At 37.7% G+C, this 24,033-nt stretch overlaps 1 protein-coding gene across 1 annotated transcript in view; it reads right to left on the bottom strand.

The window, feature by feature from the left end:
- Positions 1-18,006, bottom strand: part of NGEF (neuronal guanine nucleotide exchange factor) — a 31,739-nt gene extending 13,733 nt beyond the window's left edge. The window contains exons 1-3 of the mRNA XM_029283690.1: positions 17,880-18,006; positions 11,452-11,726; positions 1,140-1,300 (exon numbers count right to left, since the gene is read on the bottom strand). Coding sequence (XP_029139523.1) covers positions 1,140-1,300; positions 11,452-11,726; positions 17,880-17,931 — 488 coding nt within the window. The 5' untranslated portion in view covers positions 17,932-18,006. The remainder of the gene's footprint in view (positions 1-1,139; positions 1,301-11,451; positions 11,727-17,879) is intronic.
- Positions 18,007-24,033: the final 6,027 nt, after the last annotated feature.

Raw genomic sequence — 24,033 nt, 5'->3', positions numbered from 1 at the left:
TGCTTCAATTCTTTCCAGCAAGAAGAAGCATGGAAAGTTGTAAAATATAGACTTTTATTTGCACTGCTGAAGGCGATCTCTCTTTCTTTGTTTTATACTACATTTGAGCCATGTGAGTATTATATTTGAAAGTTCATTATTTTTTAAAAAAATTATCCAGTGTAAACTAAAACATGACTGTCTAGTCATTTTCACTTTATCTGATAAATAAGTTTAAGTAATTTATTAAAAAATGTGAGCAAAATATACCGATGGTACAATTTTTAAGCTGAGACAAACTAAACCCTAGAGCCTAGACAGATTGTGGAAAAATAATGTGACCAAGAATTTAGTGAAAGATTCTTGGTTTTATTTTTTTAATTAATAACCAATTCTTGGCACTGTTCTCTGTAAATTAAATTTTTTTGCCCTCATTTCATGGATAGGGAAAATAGCATGTATACATGACCACATACCAGTGGCTAGACTTCTGATTCCCAGGGAGAGATGTAGCTGTATAATGAGGAGTATATAATCCTATGAGATGTATAGGTGCAGGAATAAATATCATGACTGATATTCACATAACAACTGCAGTAAAAATCTGATAAATACATAGAAAGAAAGCCAGAATATTTACAGCTTTTTCTAGTTTGAGTTCACTCTGAAACATTGCCACTCTGGAATTATTTATATCATATGAATCTAACTCTTGACAAATGAGAAACATGTCCAACCCAACACTGTTTTTCCATAATGTTCAATTAAAAAGACACAGTCTTTAATTCTAGAGATAATATATGGGATTAACAGGTCTGTTCTTAAATACATTGCCCCCTCTGCAGGAGGAGTCCAAAAAAGAACAGGACTGTGAAAATCAGCAGTGAGATATCAACCATCATGGTGCCATCCATAATTCCCTCAACCTACTAAGTCCACTTTCCTACAGCAGGAAGAAATTGGACTTGTCTGACGCAGTTTTCTAATGTGGCTGCTTCTGATGCAAAAGATATAGGATTTAGCAACCTTACCATTTCAGAGAAGCAATTTTGAACAATACTGTACATTTTACTACTGTTATTAATAATCACTATCTGTCCCTTTCAGGGAAAAGATGAGGAGGTTTCTTTTCTACTCATAACAATCATTTAAGGATTTACCGTTCACTGACTGCTATGACATCCAGGACATTGGAGAAGAGGATGTGAGCCTCTGAAGGATGCAAAATCTTTTTCAGTCGATCATTTTCCATGAAATGACATATCAATAAATTCAAACTTTTGTAGTATGAGGCTTCTGAAGTGACCAGTTCAAACGTAGCCTGTAGGAGAATTCCAAAATTATATTATGAAGCCATGGTTCTGAAACCCTCCATTATTGTTAGTTAACTTAGTTTCATCAGGGTGAATTCAGAGTATATTTTATTGGCTACCACGCCAGCTGCTTCAAAAGAATAAAAAGCAATTGAAAATATATATATGAAAAAGCCATATAAATAATGGCTGAAGAAATGAAAGCTTGTAAGAATGGTTTATGCACACTGGAATAAATATGTAGATTCTGAAGACTGCTATTCTGGTCCAGTGATTAGTATCTACACTTACAGCCAGTCCTATAGACCTCTGTAGATGTTCATCTATGCAGATGAAATAGAACATCTTGTTGGGAGCCTTTAAGCAGTTGAATCACAGTCTGCAGTTTTAAAAGAGCAATATACTTTTTCTTATGGGTTACAACCTGAAAATATTTTCTAAATCAGATATTATAGTCTTAGGATATAAAGCTTCCATTGTTTAATATTTTTCATCACACTTTAAATAAAAAAATTGTCACTGTGTGAACTAATAAGAATTACATGGGTTTTAATTGGAAGGAAAGGGAAGTGATAACTGTGTTGTAAAAGTGAAAAAAACACAGGTTATGAAAAGAAGCTGTATGAAAAAGACTGAAGATAAACATTCCATTTCAGTATTGTTGCCAGCTTTTAATTATCGTGGATTCACATAAAGCAGATAGTTCCTTAATTGCTTAGTATGGGAATACTGTTTTATAACAGAATAGACAAAATTAAGCAGTAAAACATCTGAGAGACAAAGCAAAGAAGATTGCTCATAATTTGGGAAGTTTCCCCAAGCTACCCTTTTCAGAAAATTATTTAAATATATACGTCACATTTCTTTAACACTTCAAATACATATTAGTAAAATTCTGAAATGGATAGCAAGAATGAAAAGTATCTTGATTTACTCCAGTACAACCATCATAAATATCCAGTACTGAACTGAAACATGAGGCTGTTCTCTCTTTCTGAATATCATTAATATATTCCCCTTTATTTAACTATCTCATTGTGTTAGTTATACATTGATGGGAATCGTATTTGCCTAATATAGCTGAACATAGGTAGGTCCGTCCATCCATCCATCCATCCATCCATCCATCCATCCATCCATCCATCCATCCATCCATCTATCTATCTATCTATCTATCTATCTATCTATCTATCTATCTATCTATCTATCTATCTATCTATCTATCTATCTATCTAATTCATAGCTGCCCATATCATGAGAAGTGACTCTGGGGAGTGTACAATGATCAAGAAAAAACAATACATGCATAAAAATAACATTTAAATTAGAAAAAGCAGCATTAGAAATGGAGATGATTAAAAGTAAAATTATATACAAGGCCCAAACAGAAAAATAAGTACATCAACCTCAATAGTGGAACCATCTAAATAAGTCTCTAGTTCCCTAGGACCTCCAGTCCTGATGGTATAACCAGGTCTTGAGGGACTTCCAGAACATCAAAAGAGATAGAGCTAATCTAATGTTGGTGGAGGAGGGATGTTCCATAAGGCAGGTACCACAGGACAGAAGGCCTATTGCCTGGGACCGATTCCTGGCTGATGATATCCGCAGCAGGCCCTTTCTGCCTAATGGAATGGGCTAATATAATTGGGGAGAGGCGGTCCCAACCCAGTTCTGTGCCATGAAGGTCTTTACAAGTGAAAAAGTGCTCCTTGAATTGGACCCAAAAACAAACTGGCAACCAATGCAAATCGCAGAGCAGAAGTTTATATATGCTGTCCGAGCAGCACACATAAATAACTGTCTGCATACTGCATTCTGCACTGGCTGAAGTTTCTGAATACTCTTCAACAACTGTCCCATGCAGTAGTCACAATTGTTCCAATCTGGAGGTGACTGAGGCATGAGCTGAAGCTGTGCAAAAATCTTCCTGGGCATGACAGCCACCTGTTCCTCAAGCAGGAGTCATGATTGCTCACTGAATCTGTCTGGGGCATCCAGCACCAAAGATGGCACAGTCTTGGAATCAGTATGGTCCTCATCCCAGAGCCACTTAGTTTTACCAGAATTCAGCTTAAGCATGTTCTTTCCATCCAGATACTCAGAACCTCCAGATACCTGGATAAGACATTCACAGTATTGCTTAATTTACAGGGGCCAACATGCATAGTTGGGCATCATCAACGTACTGATGATACTTCACCTCATGGCAATGAATAAGCTCACACAGCAGCCTCATGTGCACATACATACTCATATTTTCATATAACCTTTTTTAGACATAGTTATTATATTACACTGTCTTACTACACACAAATAATCATATTTGATTCAGATAAAGGGGGAATATAGTTACCTGTTCAAAGGGAAAATTATCTATTTACATTGCACTGCTGCTCATGGGTTTGCATATCCAAACACGAAGACACTTCTTCATTCTATTGCAAGTGGTCAACAACTAGAACTGAATCCCAAAAAAAGTCTTGCTCCCAGCAATGAAGCTACCAGTACAGGATGGCAAAGCAAGAAATAATGGCCTAGTTTCTATGGCAACAGGGATGCATTTCTTCTTTCCCCTCTAATCACACAGAAAACAACTCAAAATCTTGTTAACATTCAATGACACTATCGAACAGCTAAATATAATTTCCTATATGACACTTGTCATCATTATATTCTGCAGTTGAGAAATGCACTATGTATAACCATACATTGAAAAAATGTTGGAATGCCAAAATTGGCACAAAACTAACAATATTTCAAAAAGGTTTTAAATTGCAATGATCAATTTAATCTAAAAATTTCTGTCACGTTGATCTAGTTTGCTATTATGATTTTTAAGTTTTAGTGCACTGATGATGTTATTTCTTGCAGAAATGTCTGCAAGAAAACTATCAAGCTCAACAAGTACCAAGGACACCACCATTTCAATGTTGTATTATTATTTATTTACTAGATATGTGTGCTGCTCATCTTGTCTAGAGGCTACTCTAGAATTATAAGTGATTACAGAATTTTATATATTACATATGCAGTTTTGTAAACCACTCAGAACAACTATAACATTTAAAAAATGTTAACAATCATCAGCTACACTGAACCATAAACTAACTAACCACATTTTAATGTAGGTAAATGTGTGAACTTAATCATGGTTTAGGAGCACTGCACAACATATTGTGCAAACCCAAAACATTGGATTTTTAAAAAAAAAATAATGCTTAACTCTGGATTACTTCTTACATAATTGCACAGTTATGAAATAATCTGTAGAACTTTTAATTTCAATGTTAGCAATATATATGCCTCTAAAAATATTCCAGCGAGGTAAAAGAAATCCATCACCTCCCTTGAAGTAAGGATTAAAACTAGGATAAAANAAAGTCAATATACGAGGCCAGAGTATGATAGGTATGTTCTTAAGTAAGATTTAATAAAACTTATTCAGGTTTTCAGAAGAGGATTAAATACACCCTCCTGGCATGGTCTCCAGGGCAGAATACTGATAAGAAATTTAAATGTAATTGTCTAGAATTATTGCAAAAGTATTTTCACATGCTAGTAATTAAATTATAAATTCATGTAATTGTTAGATGGCTTTTCAAACCATCTCCATTATAGTCACATTCTTGGTCATTTCCTCCTTGTCAACATGGTACAAGAGCCTGAGTAATATTTCTTTTAGCTTGTCTTCCTATTTTTTGCGTCATTAAATTACTCTTGTTTAGCACAAGGAACTCCTGGTGATTCATGTTTTTTTTCTGTACTTGATACTCAACAGATGTCTAGATAATTAAACCTATCCATCAGTGATATAGTCATTTTTATCATTATTTCATAATGTTTCCCTCCTTATTTATGTTGGTCTAAAATAATTCAACCTACCAGTGTGCACTAATTCTCACTGGCAGTTAGCCTAATTTCAAGATTTACTGAAAAGGTAAAGTCATAGCTTCCTCATATACTTTGGTCTTATGCCCAACCTGTTTGGCAAGTCCTAAAAAAGCAAAACAAATGCAGTTTTCAGATAATATGTTATCAGGCATTTGTCTATTTATGTCTGATCCTGATAGATAAACTCTGTCATCCCTAATTCCAAAGGAACATATTAGTTTTCTAAGCAATCTCCTCTTCCATGATTCAAAACACAATATACTTTCCAACTTATTTCACTTGTGGACTCTTTTAGAATTAAATGAATTCAATAAGGGCTGACCCTCACCTTACTGGAAACAGTGCTACATGCAGGTGGGCCCAAGGATCACACTAGGCAAAGAAGGGTCAATAAACATTAAAATATGGATGCAAAAATGCTGTACATGTAGTCCTTGAGTTATAACAGTAATTGGGACCAGGATTGCCATCACTAATCAATGCAGTTGTAAAGGGCAACATCACATGACCACATCACTTAGTGACAGCAATCCCAGGCTGTCCTGGTTGGCGTCATAACTCAAGACTTTTTAAGTGGAAAGGGGTGAAAGTTACAGGTATGGAACTTGGGGGTGATGCAGGGATATCAGTGGTGGGGAGAGGCCAGGGGAGTGTCTGAGAGGGCTGGGGCAGGCTATACAGAAGCCACAGGAGGCCAGGAGAGGGCCTGGGAAGGCTGGCACAAGTCATGCGTGAGAATCACAGGAGGCCAGGAAAGAGCCAGCAGAAATAAAAACGGGAGTAACTTATTGGGGTGACTTGCAACTTTCCCTGTCAGCTTCCCCATTGAATTTGATTGTGAGAAGGGAGCAGGGAAGGTTGCAATTGGTGATCACATGACCATGGCTATCTGCAACACTGTAATTGCGAGCCAGGCACACCAGCACCTGGATTACAGTCACATAACCTCAGGAATGCTATGATGTCTAGAACTTTGAGGACTGGTCCTATGTCTATTTTTTCAAGCATTGCTGTGCCTTCAAACATTTTCCTGAATGAATGGTCCTAAGCCAAGGACCATTTGTTTGGGGTGGGGTTCTTGATTCATTCAACTACCTCAAAGCAGATCTTTAAACCTACGTTTACTTGTTAAATCATTTATAGCACTTTAAAAAAGACAAAATGGAGCTTTAATGAAGAAAAAAAAACTCTCACTCCATTTCTCACTTCCTGTCTCTCACTGCCAGTTTAAAAATAATGAAAAGTGAAAATATGTGTTGCAAATCATTGATTACAGCTTGACTGGAACCAACATCTATCATGTATGTCTCCATATTTGTAGAGATAAATTAAGACAACAGCAGAAAAAGTAACAACAAAAAGTAGGATTAAAGCAGAGCAAATATTGAAACCTCTGCAAATGTGCAGGTTCTTGTAAGGAGTCCAGGACAGTCTGGATCATAGGGAAAAGACAGTAATGGGATCTGATTGAGGGCAAGAAAGAGAAAGTCCCCATCCTGCTTGTCCTGAATCACTGGCAGTTCCTGTTCAGATTCATAATTAAGGATAGTTAGGTGGCTCTTTCCAATGTGTATCTATATGGTATTACAAACTACTATTTGTACCTCCGTCTTTCTTGTAAAACAACAACAACAAAGACTTTCCTGTAATGGTTAAGAGACCATCCTGGGCAAAGCAAACACAGATCTCCACCTATCATGCTTCTAAGCAAGGCCCAGGGCCCTTCCCATAATTCCCAAGCTAGCAAGTCTAGGAAACATCCAGAAGACAATTTAATTCCTTCTTACCGATATCCTCTGAGAAAGCTTTCACCACTACATTTTAGCTGCCACTGCAGTAAAGCTGACTCTCAAGGTTTGTTTCTTATTCTTCTTTGAGTATATAATCACAGTTCTGTGCTCTGTGTTAAATAGTCTCCTTGACTCATTTCAGAATTGCCATAATCTCCCCTGTTTCTATTTGGTAGATTATGTAGAGTTACTATTTAAAGAGAATAGGGTTCTTCAAATCCCAATCTTGGTGACTTCATGGCATGTTCATGAGTTGTCTTTGCAACAACACAGATATGGTTTCCCATGCCTTCAAATGATGGACACTTAAAAGTACCATTGTCCCTCTCCAGTCACATCTTATCTGATGAAGGCTGGAATAATACATATAATGGGCAATATTAATGAAAATAACATCCTTGTATTTTCTATAGTATCGTTGCAGTTTTTATATATATTATATACTCTTTTTACAAGATTTGATGTTGATGTACCATTTTCTTTACCTGCATTATTAGTTCAACTTAATTTCAGAATGGCATACAATATTTTAACACTGTTTGCAAACAGAAAGAAACTGCAATAGGATAAACAATAACTGAGCATTAGGCTCAAGCTATGTAAATTAAATTATATTTTAGTTCAGACCTGGTTACAATCTGGGATTATTAAAAAAAAGTAGCATGCTTCATTTTTTAATGAAAGTCAGTTTGTGCAGTGGCTTAAGTCACCAGAGTAGAAAGCAGGAGACCATGAGTTTTATTCCTATCTTAGACACCACTGGATGAATTTAGGCCAGTCAATCTCTTTGAGGTCTAGGCAGAGGGCAATAGCAAACCGCTTTGAAAAATATTTGGGACTGACTCTTTTATGCAAGCACAACAAATGTTTTTCATATCTCCCAGATTTTGAAATAGCTGAACATTGCTAACCAGAATATTACATTTAATGCAAAATATAAAGCCAAGAACAGGAAGTCCTCAGCTTACGACCATAGCTGAGCCCAAAATTTCTGTTGCTAAGTAAGATATTTGTTAAATGAATTTTGCCCCATTTTATGACCTTTGTTGCCACAGTTGTTAAGTGAATCACTGCAGTTGTTATTACACTAACACTGTTGTTAAGTGAATTTGGCTTCCCCATTGACTTTGCTTGTCAGAAGGTCACAAAAGATGATTACACAACCCTGGGACACTGCAACTGTCATAAATATGAGTCAGTTGCCAAGCATCTGAATTCTGATCATGTGACCATGGGATGCTGCAACGGTTGTAAATGTGAAAAACAAACATAAGTCACTTTTTTCATTGTAACTTCAGTCACTAAATGAACTGTTGTAAGTCAAGGACTACCTGTACTGAAGCACAAAGCCAGCATTGACCAAAGGCTTCTCTTTATTCCTACAGCTCTTCAACTAACTTTAGAAGTTATTTAATCAGCATAACTCTGAGATGTTGTTGACTGATGTGTAGTGGATTTGAAGATTATGGCTGAAATTGATAATATGTCTGGCAGTAAGGTACACTAAAATCAAGTGGAGTTAAAAAGTTCACTTTGTCTTTATGGCTTATGGAAAGAAGGCTATCTGGAATTAATTTTATGGGCTGTGGGAAAGGACTAGTCAATAGTTAAACCTTACATATTATACATAGATCAGCAAGACTGGGGTATTTAATATGGAATAAAATTATATTTATAACAGAAATCTTGGCTTCTGCAATAAATTAAAGCTATAACAAGTCTCTTCTCAATCATAACATAATTTTAAAAATTACATAAGAGTGACCTAAATTCTATGTCCAGAAATAATGAATAATTTTTCAGCTTTTTTATAGGATAGAAATGTGCTGATATATCCTACCGAAACTACTCTTCTTATTCCAAACAATCCCTGTAAAATTGGGAAAGATATTCTTTGATGATTTAAATGCAACAGTATTAAGATTTATATGGCAAGGGAAGAAAGCATGAATTAAAGTTAAAATGTTACAAGAAGCTAAAGATAGTGGAGGATTTGGACTCCCGGATTGGAGACTTTATTATCAAGCAGCCATTTTACCATGGATCAAAGAATGGATAACGTTGAGAAATAAAAGACTTCTCTACCTAGAGGGGCATGACCTACAATTGGGTTGGCATGCCTTTCTGTAGTATGGGAAAAATAAAATACACAGATATTTTCAAAACCATGCTATAAGGAATGTACTGCTTTTAGAATGGGAGAGAATAAAACAAAAAATTTATATTAAAATACCAGAGTGGCTTTCAACAATGGAAGCTTTTGCTTACCCAAATTTAATTAATTATGACAAACTTGTTACTTATAAAGACATTTTGGATAAGGACGGAAAACTTAAAGACAGGCAAAATCTACAACAACAAGGTATTGACTTATCATGGTGGCCTTACCTACAAATCCAAACAAGATATGAGAAAGATCTAAAGACAACGAGATTTTATAAAGAACAGATAGAATTTGACCAAATACTCTTGAAAACAGATGAAAATTTGATTAAGAAACTTTATAGATTTCTGCTAAAATGGAAGATGGAAGAAGAACAAGTAAAAGAGACAATGATAGTTTGGGCAAAAAACTTCGGATATTCTATAGACTTAGAACTTTGGCAAAAGTTATGGGATAGAAATATTAAACTGACTAAAGCAGCTTCATATAAAGAAAACCTATATAAAATGTTTTACAGATGGCACATGACACCAATAAGGCTAGCGAAAATGTTTAAAAATGTTTTGAATAACAAAAGCCAGGTACCTATTACCATATCTCGTGGGTATGTCCTAGTGCAAAGAAATTTTGGTCTAAGATTCATATATGGCTGGAAAAGATACTAAAATACAGATAGAATTTAAGCCAGAATTGTTTTTGTTAGGAATACTAGGATCTAACTATGGGAAAGAGAATGAGTATTTAATATTACATATATTGACAGCTGCGAGAATAGCATTTGCCCAATATTGGAAAAATGAAAATGTACCATCTGATGAGATCATAATTAGGAAAATTTTAGAATGTGCAGAAATGGACAGACTAACTGTAGAGATTAAAGAGAAAGAAGACTCAGTTTATTTTAAAACATGGGAAAACTTTTATCAATGGTTAGCAAAAAGAGTTAGTGAAAAATGATTGTGAAATTTACTAAGATGATTGATGTTTATTGATTATCTGACATGCTCTATAATTATTGCTATTTTTGTTGACATTATTATATTAACTACTTATTATTATATTAACTATTCTCACTGAATACTTGTATCCGGACGATAGTTTGTTTGCTAAAGCTTGGAATGTCATTGGGGGCAACCCCATTGTTGTACCTACCCCTATCCCAACTCCTTTCCTGAACCCCACCCTGAATCCCACTATCTATGTCGATCCTTCTCTTCTCTTCCCTTTACAAAATTTAATAAAATATTGTTTAAAAAAAAGAAATGTGCTGATATATATTAATCACGATGGTAGAGATTCTCATGATGTGCAATTCAGAGCCCAATAATCATATTCCAAGACTTTGTTACACTAAAGCTATGAATAAATTTGTGCAAGAAAATAAAAAGATCATGCTAAGAAAGAACAATGGTTCATAAAATCCACTGTACAACAATCAATGATTTTAGAATATATTATATTCAACTTCTAGAGATGGTTTTCTAACACTGGTGTCCCTAATTTCTCTACGGCAGTAGTCTCCAACCTTTGCAGCTTGATGGCCCAGCTTGCGGGGTGAGGGAAGAAGGGAACTGGATTGCGTGAACAGTGTGCCAGAACACACATGCATGCGAGTGAATGTGCATGTGCACCGGCCTGCTGCTGGCATGGCCTGGTTATGAATAGGCCATGATGCGATAATAGGCCATGGATTCCTGCTCTACTGGAATCAACAATTCCTAAAGTGTTTATTTTTTTATCCCGCCTTTATTGTTTTTATAAATAAATCATAATGTTGCTTTCTATCAATCTACTCAGGTTCTGATTGCTACAATTTTCTGGGTTTCCTAAACCTTCTTTGCAAAATAGGAAGGTATGTAATGCCAATGGATCAGCATTTTAGTAATAAGTTATATATTTTAGTTGAAAGATCAACAATATAACATTCAAGATTTTAAAATGCTTTGGGGAGAATGACCTTCAATGACATCTACTACTGAATTTGTCAATCCATCCCAATAAGCCCTACTTTTATTAGCATATTTTTCTCTTTTAAACAACCTGAGCCTGGATTATGACCTCTACACACTGATGTTACTTATTCACTAGCAGCTCACTCTTGATGGAACAGCTAGAGCCAAAGCTGAGCAGGATCAGAATGTTCTTTAATTTAGCAAAAACAAGATGAACTTAGTTCAAAATTTCATAAAGCAGTAAACATACAGTAATCTTAAATATTTGTAACTGGCATAAATCAGTCAACCAATAGTTATTTCCATGAAATATCAAGAGTGTTTCCCCTTTCTATCTCCTCCCCTTTAGTTGATATTACCTCTTGAAGCTTGACTTCATCTGGCTGGAGAATATTCAAAACACCACTGCTTCTGACTTCTGGAAGATCTTGCCATAAATTGAACCTTGATGTGGAATTCCTGAGCAAGTTAATCTGGGGGACAGTTTTGTTTTCTAACACATTTGCAGTTTCAGTTTCTATTGGTGACTCTTCAGTAGTTGAGCCTTCTTCAGTATCTGTCTGGGAGTCCTGCAGCCGCCTGGTTTCAATCTCATGACGTGTGGATTTATCCCGATATTCTTGATACAACAAACCTAGAAAGTCACAGAATGCATAATCTGTTACTTAATTACTCCCATGTTGCATGTGAAATGAAGATGTTTCAGAATATTCCCTCCTGAGACAAATCCAGAATTGTAGGCACCATATAAAAAGACAATGCAATTTGAGCTAATTGTAGGGTAGTGTACTACTGATTACTTCTATGGACTCTTAAGACTATGGGCTCATCCTTATGGCTATATCAATTTACTCTTCCTTTATCTCTGAGATTGGAGGAAAGCGTATCAGGGTTTATACTGATACACTCATGGTCAGCCTTTAATATGTCTCAGTTACAAGACTGGGCACTGATTCTTAGGCAATTTAATGTGTGAGATAGTTTCAGAGCAGTGATTTACAGGTTTCCTCTTTGTAAATTTTCGTTTTCCCTCTTCCTCCAACAATTTCACCAAGGCAAGAAAATCATTAACTGCTCTCTGAAATGTTTGTGTTTGGGGGTGGGTGATGCCATCTTTAGCTGGGAGCAACAGATAAGCTTTTTTTCTTTATTCTTCAAAAAAGAAAAAAAATAGATCCAGGAAACTAAAGACCTATCAGCCTGGGAAGATTCTGGAAAAGATAATCAAGCAACAACTCAGTGAACACCTAGAAGCAAACAAAGTCATAACCAAAAGCCAAATGGGGTTGTCAAAAACAGATTGTGCCAGACAAATTTTATTGCATTCTTTGACAAAGTGATAAAATTAGTGGACCAGAGGAATGCTGTGGATATAATTTACTTGGACTTCAGTAAGGCATATGATAAAGTAGACCACAACCTACTACTTGATAAGATAGAAAAACGTGGGTTAGACAGCATCTCCACCAGATGGAATCGTAACTGGCTGACTAACCGCAGTCAACATGTAGTCCTCAATGGAACTACATCTACATGAAGGTGGAGCAAAGGTAATGGACAGGCAGCAAAGGCTGTAAAAAGCTCCTCCAAAAGTAAAGATTTTCTTTTCTTTTCTTTTATTCTATTTTTATTTTAACTGTTTAACACTTTGTAACCTTGTTTTATCTACATGGAGGGAAATACACAGTGGGGTACCCCAAGGCTCTGTTTTAGGCCCAATACTCTTCAACAACTTCATCAATGATTTGGATGAGGGATAGATGGGGAACTCATCAAATCTGCAGACGACACCAAGCTGGCAGGAACAGCCAACACTCCAGAAGATAGGCTGAAGATACAGAAGATCTTGACAGACATTGGGTGCTATCTAACAAAATGAAATTCAATTGTGAGAAAAGTAAGGTTCTACATTTAGGCAAGAAAAACCAAATGCACAGGTATAGTAGGTGGTACCTAGTAATAACTGTGAGAAGGATTTTAGAGTCCTAGTGGATAATCACTTAAAAATGAGCCAGCAGTGTGCTGCAGCTGCCAAAAAAAGCCAACAGAGTTCTAGGCTGCATTAACAGAGGGATAGAATCAAGATCACGTGAAGTGTTAATACCACTTTACAATGCTTTGATAAGGCCACACTTGGTCACCATGATATAAAAAAGTTGTTGAGACTCTAGAAAGAGTGCAGAGAAGAGCAACAAAGATAATTAGGGGACTGGAGGCTAAAACATATAAAGAATGGTTGCTGGAATTGGGTATGTCTAATTTAATGAAAAGAAGGCTAGGGTGACATGATAGCTGTGTTCCAATATCTCAGTGATATCCACAAAGAAGAGGGAATTAAGATATTCTCCAAAGCTCTTGAAGGCAGGACAAGAAGCAATGGATGGAAACTAATCAAGGAAGCAGCAGCATAGAACTAAAAAGAAATTTCCTGACAGAACAATTAATCAGTGGAACGGTTTGCCTCCAGAGGTTGTGAATGCTCCAACACTGGAGGTTTTTAAGAAGGGATTGGACAGCCATTTGTCTGAAATGGTATAGGGTTTCCTGCCTGAGCGGGGGGGGGGGGGAGACTAGAAGACCTTTAAGGTCCCTTCCAACTCTGTTATTCATCTGGATTTGTTTTTTCTGCCATCTCTTTTCCTTTGGTTTGTGTTGTTTTGGTTTTTTTAATTGTTCCTTGTTTTTAAATGTTTTTAACAATTTGTAAATTGGTCAGAGTCATTGGCAGTCAGGTAGCATATAAATCTAATAAACTGTTATTATATACACAACAATGTGAAATTACAGCTGCCAGTTCTTTGGTTGGTGTTGGTCTTCACACACACTGAGTTCTTCCCAAGAACCTAGGATATCATAATATATTAGTTTGTATATGTGCAAATCCAAGCAGTGTGGCCTTTTGTAATTGACTGAGAGAAATTTTGTCAATTTGCAAATTTTTTAAGTGCCATCCAAGATTTTTTGGTATGGCATCCAATGTGCTGATAACCACTGGAACCTCTACAGCCAATTTATGCCATAATCTTTCAACTTCCATTTTCCCTATCTTAATACTTTGTGATCTTCTCCAGTTCTTATTTTCTATTCTACGATCTTCTCCAGTTCTTATTTTCTATTCTACCACCCCTTGGTATTGCCACATTGATTAAATGCACTTTCTGATTTTCAACCACAGTTAAATCTGGTGTGTTATGGGCCAAGAGTTTATCGGTTTGTATTCAGAAATCACATGATATTTTAACTTGTTCGGTTTTGGCTACTTTTTCAACTCTATGTTGCCACCAGTTTTTCTTTACTGACACATGATAATTTTTACAGATGTTCCAGTGAATCATTTTGGTGACTGTATTTGTTATATTGTTATTTATAATCAGTTTGTGAGATCTTCTGCTTCTTTGGACAATCTGCACTTTGAATGATTTGATGATTTTTCAGTTCTGGCTTTGATTCAATTATTTTGAATAACTTGCTCTTGAATAGCCAAAATCAAGTCTTCCATTTCTTCTTTCTTAATGTTCAACTTACCAGGTGTTATCTTTATCCACTTTCCCCTCAATCTTTTGCAGAAATTGACTATGTAATGCTTTTCCTTGCCAGCATTCTGTTCTTTGTTATATTATTTCAATATTCATCTTTTGTTTTTTACATAATCAGCCAATGCATGCTGTTCTTCTTTAACTGTATGTTTGACTTGAAGTAAATCTTTGCCTCCATTTCTGCAAGGCAGGTATAATCTATCAATATTACTACGAAGTTGTAATGCATAGTAAATAATCACTAGTTTTCTTGTTTTTTGGTCCAAACTGTCCAGTTAATAATTCCAGCAGTGTATCACATCACAGACATGACCTAGGTTTTGATGGCTATTGAAAAGACTGTGTTGTAGACTGGAGACAGATCATGTCGTATCCACCCCCCTCTGTTGAGAGGGACTGTTCAATTTTGACATTGATGGCCTCTTTGAGTCCTTTCAACACAGTCCTTTCAATAGTTCCAAGAAGGCTCCACGCTCATTTGCACTACTCAGGTGACCCTGACGACACAGATAAACCTCCAGGTGGCCTCAATGACTCTCTAAAAGAATGCAAATGACCAGCTGTCTGCAAGGAGTATACATCCTTCCATTCCCCACTATCCAGTCAGAGCTGAAGAAGCTTCTTGGATGAAAAGTGAAACGTCTTCAAAGAAAAATAAGAAAGCCTGGTTGCCTCATGAAAAAGCATCTTTGGGACAACTATGACCTGGATGACTGAGAATCTCCATAAACAGTCTGGAGTTAATATACTGTTACCATGCTTTATTGAATAAAACATGGTTGGGTTTGCAAGAAACACAGAGAGAAAAGAAATAAAAATTACAGCTTGGAATACTATATGAACCCCATTTCAGTATGTGCATGAGTGAAAGACAGCAGATACAACAGAAATAAGCTTATAACATTTGATTTGAGGAATAGAATTTGGTGCACCATTTTCCATTAAGTATTTTGAATTAGGATTAGAATATTTCCAAACAGTCCTCCTCTCTCTTTCATTCAAAGGATTTGTAACTGTAACCAAGCAATACACACCAACATCCAAAACTACTTTACTTCTGTTTGATTTCCAATAAAATTTACAATTTTATTCTTTGTAATTACATCTCTGATTGCGCCATTCTTACTCTTACATAAAAGAAAACTTATTTTCTTGGCACAGAATAGGACTAGGGATGAGACTTCCTCTCTCCATAAAGTAGTTAATGGAATTATGTAAATAACATAATAGGAGAAACACAACAGTATTTTGTTCCCATCTATCAAATTCACATGTAATCTGACCTAGAATTACACAAGCACATGGCTGAAGAAAAATTATATAGTGAAAACTTTTTAAGATCTCACAATTCCAAAGGTATAAAGAAATTCATTATTTGTTTTTCTGCTCATCAGAGCAAAATATGAAAAAAGTGCAACAAAATCACTACATTGAAAAGCCAAAATGAAACATTACTATTTAAATAAGCCGAAACTACATAAAAATCTATCATAGGCAATCAATACAGGTTTTACTACATGCTTAATGCCTTCAAATTTAAGTTATAATATAGGACTAGTCTTGTGTATGTTATGAAATAACTGCAGAAATATCAGAATCCCTTCACAATTAACATCAAAGATCACTGAAAACATGAAATGCAAATAAAACGTGCATCATCATCATCCATTTTCATCTTTCTTAGAAATTGCAGAAATTAAGTCCCTCACAATATAAATGCTGTTTCAAACAAATCAAAATGTCAGTTACAAGAGTCTAAAAACACTCATTCTGAAGTCATTTGAATTTGTGCTAGGTTTTTGTGAGGTTCCTTCCATTTTAAAATTTAGCAATGCTTAAATAATTTTTTTTTATTTTATAAAGTGTTGAATTAACATTGTGTATTTAAATACATATTTTAATAAGGCTTTATATTTTATTTGAAGTTGTAAGCATTTATTCAGAAGTTACTGTACTTGTATGGATCAAGGCATAGCACTAATACTGTACATACAACATCACCATATTTAGAAAGATGCATAATTTGTCACGGGAAAGTCACCATAAAAATGGTTTTCTTTCAAACTATACTTTCTTTCAAAGTATATACCGCAATCACTTTGTTTTTGGAACACTACTCAAAGTGAGACTAAAATAGCAGCAGGACAACTGTATCTTGGAGACCATGCTAGCTTCCCACACGTAACTGAGAGAGAAATTGCTTTTAGACATCTTATGATATGGAATGAAACATAATGTCCCTTGAACTACATTTTTTAAAAAACATATTTTCAATACTTGTTGAAAATCGACTTAATAATTAAGATTTTGCTTAGCATTAACGTGGGCACTGAATAGTGAAAGATGGGAGATAGGAAAATTATTTCGTGCTTGAAGGTGAAGTTAGATATGAATGAAGTTAATATACTTTGGTGTAAAGGGAAGCATATATTTAAAGTGTTTTATATTATTATTGATGTGTTTCTGCTGCATATTATTATTATTATTATTATTATTATTATTATTATTATTTATTAAATTTATATACCGCCCTATCTCCCTTGCGGGACTCAGGGCGGTGAACAGGCGATACTAAAAACCACGATAATAAATAAATAGTTTGTTTTAAAATCGAATTAAATAACAGGCCTGTTCTAAAAACATAATTAATAATACAAATTAATTATCTCCAGCCATTCAAATTAATTATCTTCAGCCATTCAAAATTCAATTTTGGGCTTTTCTTCTCTGCATGTGTTCTGCTCCAAAACAGTAATTCAGAATCAATTTCCCCTCATCTTCATCCAAAAAGGCATCCAAACTTTTATCTGCACAAATTTGTGACAGCACAAAACTGGAACAATTCAAAGTGTATGTGTGGGGAGAGCTGCAGGGACAGGGGGGTCAAAAAAAGGCAAGATGGCAGCTGCAATCATGCAATCATGGCCCCACCCCTTTTTTTTTGTGGTGGCCAGCAACTCGACTTTTTTGAACCCTTCCCTTATTAGTTTTGGATATAAATTAATATTGCCCGACTTCTGTAGATGCCACAGGCTAAATATAAACAAGCAAGCAAATAAATAGAAGCCCTTCCCGGTGGACACCCTTGGAACCAAATGTTATCAATTCCTACTTCGTCGTTCTTAAATGATATTTTCCCTTAAACTGCTTTTTCTCAAACAGGACAAGCACGGAGGTCTCTCGTCTAAATACGCCTGCCCGCTCCAACGCAGCTTGCAGCCCTCGGGACTGCAGCGGAAGAGTCCCCTTACCGATTTGCTCAATGAAGTTCTTCCAAGAGTCTGCGGTCATGGGGTGAATCATCTGCAGAGCTTCGGGGAAAGCAGTCGGGCAGTCAGTCTGCTCAGGGGTCTCTTCCGGGAAAGAAGTTGGCCCCGCCATGGAGGGGGATTCGCTTTGGTAGACAGAGAGGGAGAGAGAGAGGGAGAGAGAGGGAAGCAACGCCGTTTGAGCTTCAGTGCCTCTTTCGAGCCGTTCCCAGCCTTTGCCCGGGATTCCCAGCTTTCTCAAGGCAGGGACTAGCCGCGCTGTAAGTGCTTGAGGAATTATAGCAAATCAGAGTGACTTGACCGGGGCTTCAGCCATTCCCCTCCCGGCCGCCCTTCCTTGACTCCACCTGTTAAGAGGCATTAGCTCTCCTTAACTAGAAGTCCCCGGGGCAGGAAGAGGACTTCGCGGAGGAAACCATCGCGCTAAACGCGGGCAAACGAAGAAGGAGGGAAGGTAGCCAAGCGGGGGCGAGGCTCCACAGACGGCGGAGTTTTAACTCTTGCGCGCCCTTTGGGGGCTTAGCGAGAGAACCAGGGGTCGGGGAGAGTCTAAGCAGGAGACCCGGCGTCAGCCAGCTGGCTCCGGGCGGCAGAGCCTCCCCTTTCCCCTGCGGGAGTCAGCCGGGCCCGAAAGCAAACGGAACTTCGGCAGCTTTTCCCCAGGAAAGGCGCCCGCAGCCGGAGTTGGCGCTCCGGAGTGGCAGAAGCGAGCGGCGGCGTCGCGCGTGGCGGCTGGGGGCGGAAGGGGCGCCCCCGCGGAGGACGCGCGAACTCATCCCCACTTTTTTTTTTTTTTTTTTAAATCCCTCACCTGTCAGCTGGGCGGGCTGCGGCCACGCTCTCGGCGGATCCTTCGTGGTCCAAGGCGCAGGCGGCGCTGAGCGCGGCAGCCAGCAGCTCCATGCGAGGCGGTGAGGAGGGCAGCGGCAGCAGGAGCGATTCCGGCAGCGGGCGGCGGCGGCGGCTGCTGCTGCTGCTGCTGCTGCCGCCGAGCGATTCCGCAGCAGACGCGGGACCGGGGAAATCCGGGCGGTTGCCACGGTAACCGGGGTAGGAAGGGAGCAGCCTGCGCAGGAGGGGAAAGGGGGGGGCGGAGGGAGAGAGAGAGAGAGAGAGAGAGAGAGCGAAAGATCGGTGGCGGGGGGGAAAGAGGCAGCCGCCGCCCCCTCACACTTTTCCTTGCCTTGTACTTGTACAGCTCCCAAACACCCACTTCTTCCGCCGAAGTGGGACTCTTTCCCTGAATAGCTGCTTTTCCAAACAATCCGGAGAGGTCCAAAGGTCTCCTCGGAGGTTGCTCGCAGGTTAGCGCGGGAGCTAGTCAGAGAGCTTTCTGTGCCCCGCCAGTTTTCCTCCCCGAACTGAATTGATGTTTACTTTCAATAAAATAAAAATATCCGAAGCGAATTGCTAGCTTCCAGCATTATGGTACTGTGTTGTCCTTTCCCAGAGTGAATCCATCTCAGCTAACTTTCAAAGTACAGAATACATTTATCTATAAAGAATGGGCCATAATGGTTTGGGATTCCTTATCATTGTTGGCATCACGTCGTGGGAAAACATGGAGCCAAGAATAGATTTGTCTATTTTACGTGGAATCCAGCATGGAAAGAAAGAACCGTAAGAATCACAAATCTGATTAAATCTGGAGCTGTCAGAGGACAAAAAGTGAACCCAAGACATCAGTTCTAATAGATTCGCTCAGTTTTTTTTAATGAACCACTTGAACCTACTACAGATAACATCTGTCTATGGGGAAAGAGCTGTAATAGCCACAGATATTATAACTTGGGGAATGGTCATCGGCGTGCAGAACTAGCACAAAAACCCTGAATCTGATGCACAGATCCTGACAATTTTATAGGACTGGGATTCACTGAAACAACTACAAATCATAATCAATGCCCCATTTGCACCTAGCCATGGCAAATCATTCAATGGTAAGACTTATTTTTCTCTTATCCCATCTTAATCTAGACAATAAGTAAGACAAAGCTTAAGTCATCTGTAGCTGTACCTTACACCCTCAAGGTGTACAAAATGTTAGCTTTGTGACCAGGAACTAGCCAATAGAGACAGGAGATCAAGATAAGAATTAGCAAGGACAGCCAATGTAACATAGGGGTGAGTAGATGGTAGGGGAATATTCATCCACCTTGAAAGGACCTCAGAGTCCTTTCAAGTCCAGCCTCCTTAATTCACTACACAATGTTGGCTTTTCAGCCTTTCTTTGAAGATGTCCACTGGAGAAGAACATGTTACTAATCACTTTACCAGGCAACTGCTCAGAGTTGCCTTGAGCTGTGAGATGGACAGCACATAAATTTGACAATATGCTATTCCACTGCTTGAAAGCTTTTACTATGAGGACGTTCCAAATCCAAATCTACTTCCTTATGGTTTTAAACCATTGGTTCGGGTCTGGTCCTTCAGAGTGACAAAGAATAAGTCTTCTGTCTGCTCTATTCAAAAACACTTTGGAAGCTAAAGATTGCAACTTAGATAGGCTAGATGTACCCAGTTCATTTAACTATTCCTCCTAGGACTTAATTTCCGGTCCTCTGATCTTAGTAGGCATCCTCTGAACTTGTTCCTAGTCCATCATAGACTGCAGTGCCCAGAACTGGACCTGGAACTGAAAGTAGTGCTTGGCAAAGTAAAGTAGTACTTGCCAAAATAGCTTTTGCCATTAAGAATAAAAGAGCTAATAAAATAAAAGTTGCATACGCCAACCCATCTTTCTGATATTATTCATTCTTCCTCAAAAATGTGCAGGATAATGCTGGAAGATGCATACAGATAATCGTCAATTTACAACCATTCATTTACTGACCATTCTAAGTTACAATGGCACTGAAAAACGTGACTTATAACTGTTTTTCACATGACTGTTGCAGCATCTCTGTGGTCATGTGATCAAAATTTGGACAATTGGCCACTGGTATGTATTTATTTTATTTATATTTCATATTTCTTAACTGCCCATCTCCCTTGGAGAAAGGCTATTTGTGGGGGCTGCAGTGTCCCAGGGTCATGTAATCCCCTTTTATGACCTTCTGACAAGCAAAAACAATGGGGAAGCCAGATTCACTTAACAAGCATGTTACTAACTTAACAACTGCAGTGACTCACTTAACAACTCCGGCAAGAAAGGTCGTAAAATGGGGCAAAACTCACTTAACAACTGCCTTAGCAATGGAAATTTTGGACTCAATTGTGGTCGTAAGTCGAGGACTACCTGTACTACTTCTATAAATCTAGAAGTTTTCTTTCCCTGACTAAGAGGGATAAAACTGGAATTTGCTAGAAGTTCATAAAATGAATACAGAATGAGTATTCACAGATGAAATTCACTAGTAAATGGGAATTTATAGGGGAACTTAAGTGGACTTGACAGAATAATTTGTTCTGGCTACCTGGAAGGAAGGGAAGCCAAACTCACAGCCAGCCAAGCTGTTTGCAGCAGGAATGCACTTATGAACAAACATAATTAATTTTAAAACATTGTTTCTGTGCAGATCTACATGCTGCAGACAAATGATATTGTAAAAAAAAGAAGGTAACGTAGCAATTAGAGCCTATTATTGCACTGCTGTAGAATGTATAGAAAGAAAGGGGGGAAAGAGAGATTTATAATATTTTTCTCAATGGCTGGATTTACACAATATGTTTAGTTTGATACCTTTTAACCTTACTGTAGTTATTTGTGGCTCACCATTTTGTGCAACCAGGCCAATTTAGCTTATTATTCAATGTATTGTGCAAATACAGAAAATAGATTATTTCCATAACCAAATTAAATATGTTCTATCCTTAACCAAAGTAAATATGTTGTGCAAAATCAACTTTATGTGTTCTAGTACCTTGTGCTCACATTTCAAACATGAAAAATACTGTACTATATTCAATATTGTATATTTCCTGGGTAGCAATTTGGTTTATAAAATACAAGTTGATGCCTGAAACACAAAAGGTGTTTCAGCACCAATCATGCAGAATTGTCTGATGGTAACTTTTATGGAGATGAATGACACATAAGCTGAAATGTGTTTTGTTGAGGAAGGTCTAGGATCTAGGTGATCTGGACAATAGCATGCATCTGTCTTTGTATGAGTTTACCATCCACCGTGCATATGTATATTGTTCTCTTCATCTATGCACTAAAGCAGGCCTGCAAACTGTCGGCCCACGGGCTGGACACATCACAACAAAACCACACCCACCCCATTGCTGGCAATGGGGAAAAAGCTCCGATATGTTGTGCGACATCATGTGACATCACGAGTTTGACATGTCTGCACTAAAGCATGCTTAATGGTTACTTATTATATATTTATACTGCTCAATAATAGGAATTCTTTAATGCATAGCATCATTATTCTATTATTCCAGATATAATTTTAACAAATAGTTTTAAAATTTCTACAACGTAGAGAATTACCCAGTATTTCCTGTGTTTTTTTTTTTACTCAAATACTGACTAGTTTTGATCCTACTTAATTTTCAAGATCACCCAGTTGTGCTAAATAGCTGGAAGAAAACTAAGCTGCATATTCTATAACACCTCTAATCAATCTCAAAATATTTTATCAGAGAACCCAGTTTAACTTATTTCATAACCAATTTCACCATGCTGTTAGAATTTTCCCCACATATACTTCCTATAAGTGTCACAATTTTGCAACATGTTGAATTTGGCAGTAAACAAAAATTAAACAAAAATAATAGAATAGAATAGAATAGAATAGAATAGAATAGAATAGAATAGAATAGAATAGAATAGAATAGAGCTGGAAGGGATCTTGGAGGTCTTCTAGTCCAGCCCCTGCTCAAGCAGGAGAATTTATACCATCTCACACAAGTGATTGTCTAGCCTCATCTTAAAAATCAGTGATGGAGCGCCTACGATTTCTGAAGGCAAGCTGTTTCACTGGATAATTGTCCTCACTGTCAGGAAGTTTCTCCTTAATTCCAAGTTGCTTCTCTCTTTGATCAGTTTCCAACCATTGTTTCTTGTCCTGCCTCTGGTGCTTTGGAGAATAATGTGGCTCCCTCTTCTTTGTGGCAGCCCCTCAAATACTGGAATACTGCTATCATGTCTCCCCTATTTCTTCTTTTCTTTAGACTAGCCCAGGGGTAGGCAACCTTGGCTCTTTTATGACTCGTGGACTTCAACTCCCAGAATTCCTGAGCCAGCATGGCTCAGCTTGGAAACTTCTCCCTTTCCCCTCAGCATGGCTGGCTCAGGAATTCTGGGAGTTGAAGTCCACGAGTCATAAAAGAGCCAAGGTTGCCTACCCCTGGACTAGCCAAACCCAAGTCCCGCAGCCGTTCTTGTATGTTTTAGTCTCCAGGCCTTTGATCATCTTAGTTGCTCTTCTCTGAACATCTTTTTTGTGATATGGTGACTAAAATTGGCTGGAGTATTCCAGGTGTGGTTTTACTAGGGTTTTATAAAGCAGTACTAATGCTTTGCGTGATCTTGATTCTATGTCTCTGTTTATCAACCCAGGATTGTATTAGCTTTTTGGCTGTTGCTGCATACTGCTGGCTCATAGTCAAGTGATCGTCCACTAGACTCCAAGGGTTCCTCTCACAGTTATTGTTTTTGAGCCAGGTCTCACCTAATTTGTACTTGTACCTTTGAGTTTTCCTGCCTAAATGTAAAACTTTGCTTTTCTCCACATTTAAACTTATTTTGTTGGATAGGGCCCATTGTTCAAGTTTGTCAAGATCTTTTTGGATCCTGAGTTTGTGTTCCGCGGTGTTGATTACTCCTACCAGTTTAGTGTTATCTGCAAATTTGATGCGTTCCCCTTCTATTCCTTCATCTAAGTCATTTATGAAGATATTGAAAAGTACTGGGCCTAAGACAGAGCTTTGTGGTACCCCGCTATGCAGGAGACCTTTAGTAAATGGAATGAAATAGAAAAAAAACTTTAAACTACCATATGATACTTTTAAAGTCATCTATATGCCTCTTCAGGTCTCTTTTTTTATACCATCATCTAATGATGGAACAGTGCACTATTCTGAGAAATTTGAGTGATTAAACTTTAGAGAACATAGGAGGGGGGTTGTGGAATTATACAGCTAACCCTTTCCAATACTGATGCATATCATGGCTGCACATATA

The sequence above is a fragment of the Protobothrops mucrosquamatus genome, unplaced genomic scaffold (genome assembly GCF_001527695.2).
Source record: "Protobothrops mucrosquamatus isolate PMUCROS unplaced genomic scaffold, P.Mucros_1.0 scaffold183, whole genome shotgun sequence".
Taxonomy (NCBI): domain Eukaryota; kingdom Metazoa; phylum Chordata; class Lepidosauria; order Squamata; family Viperidae; genus Protobothrops; species Protobothrops mucrosquamatus.
This window is presented reverse-complemented; position numbering and strand designations above follow the sequence as displayed.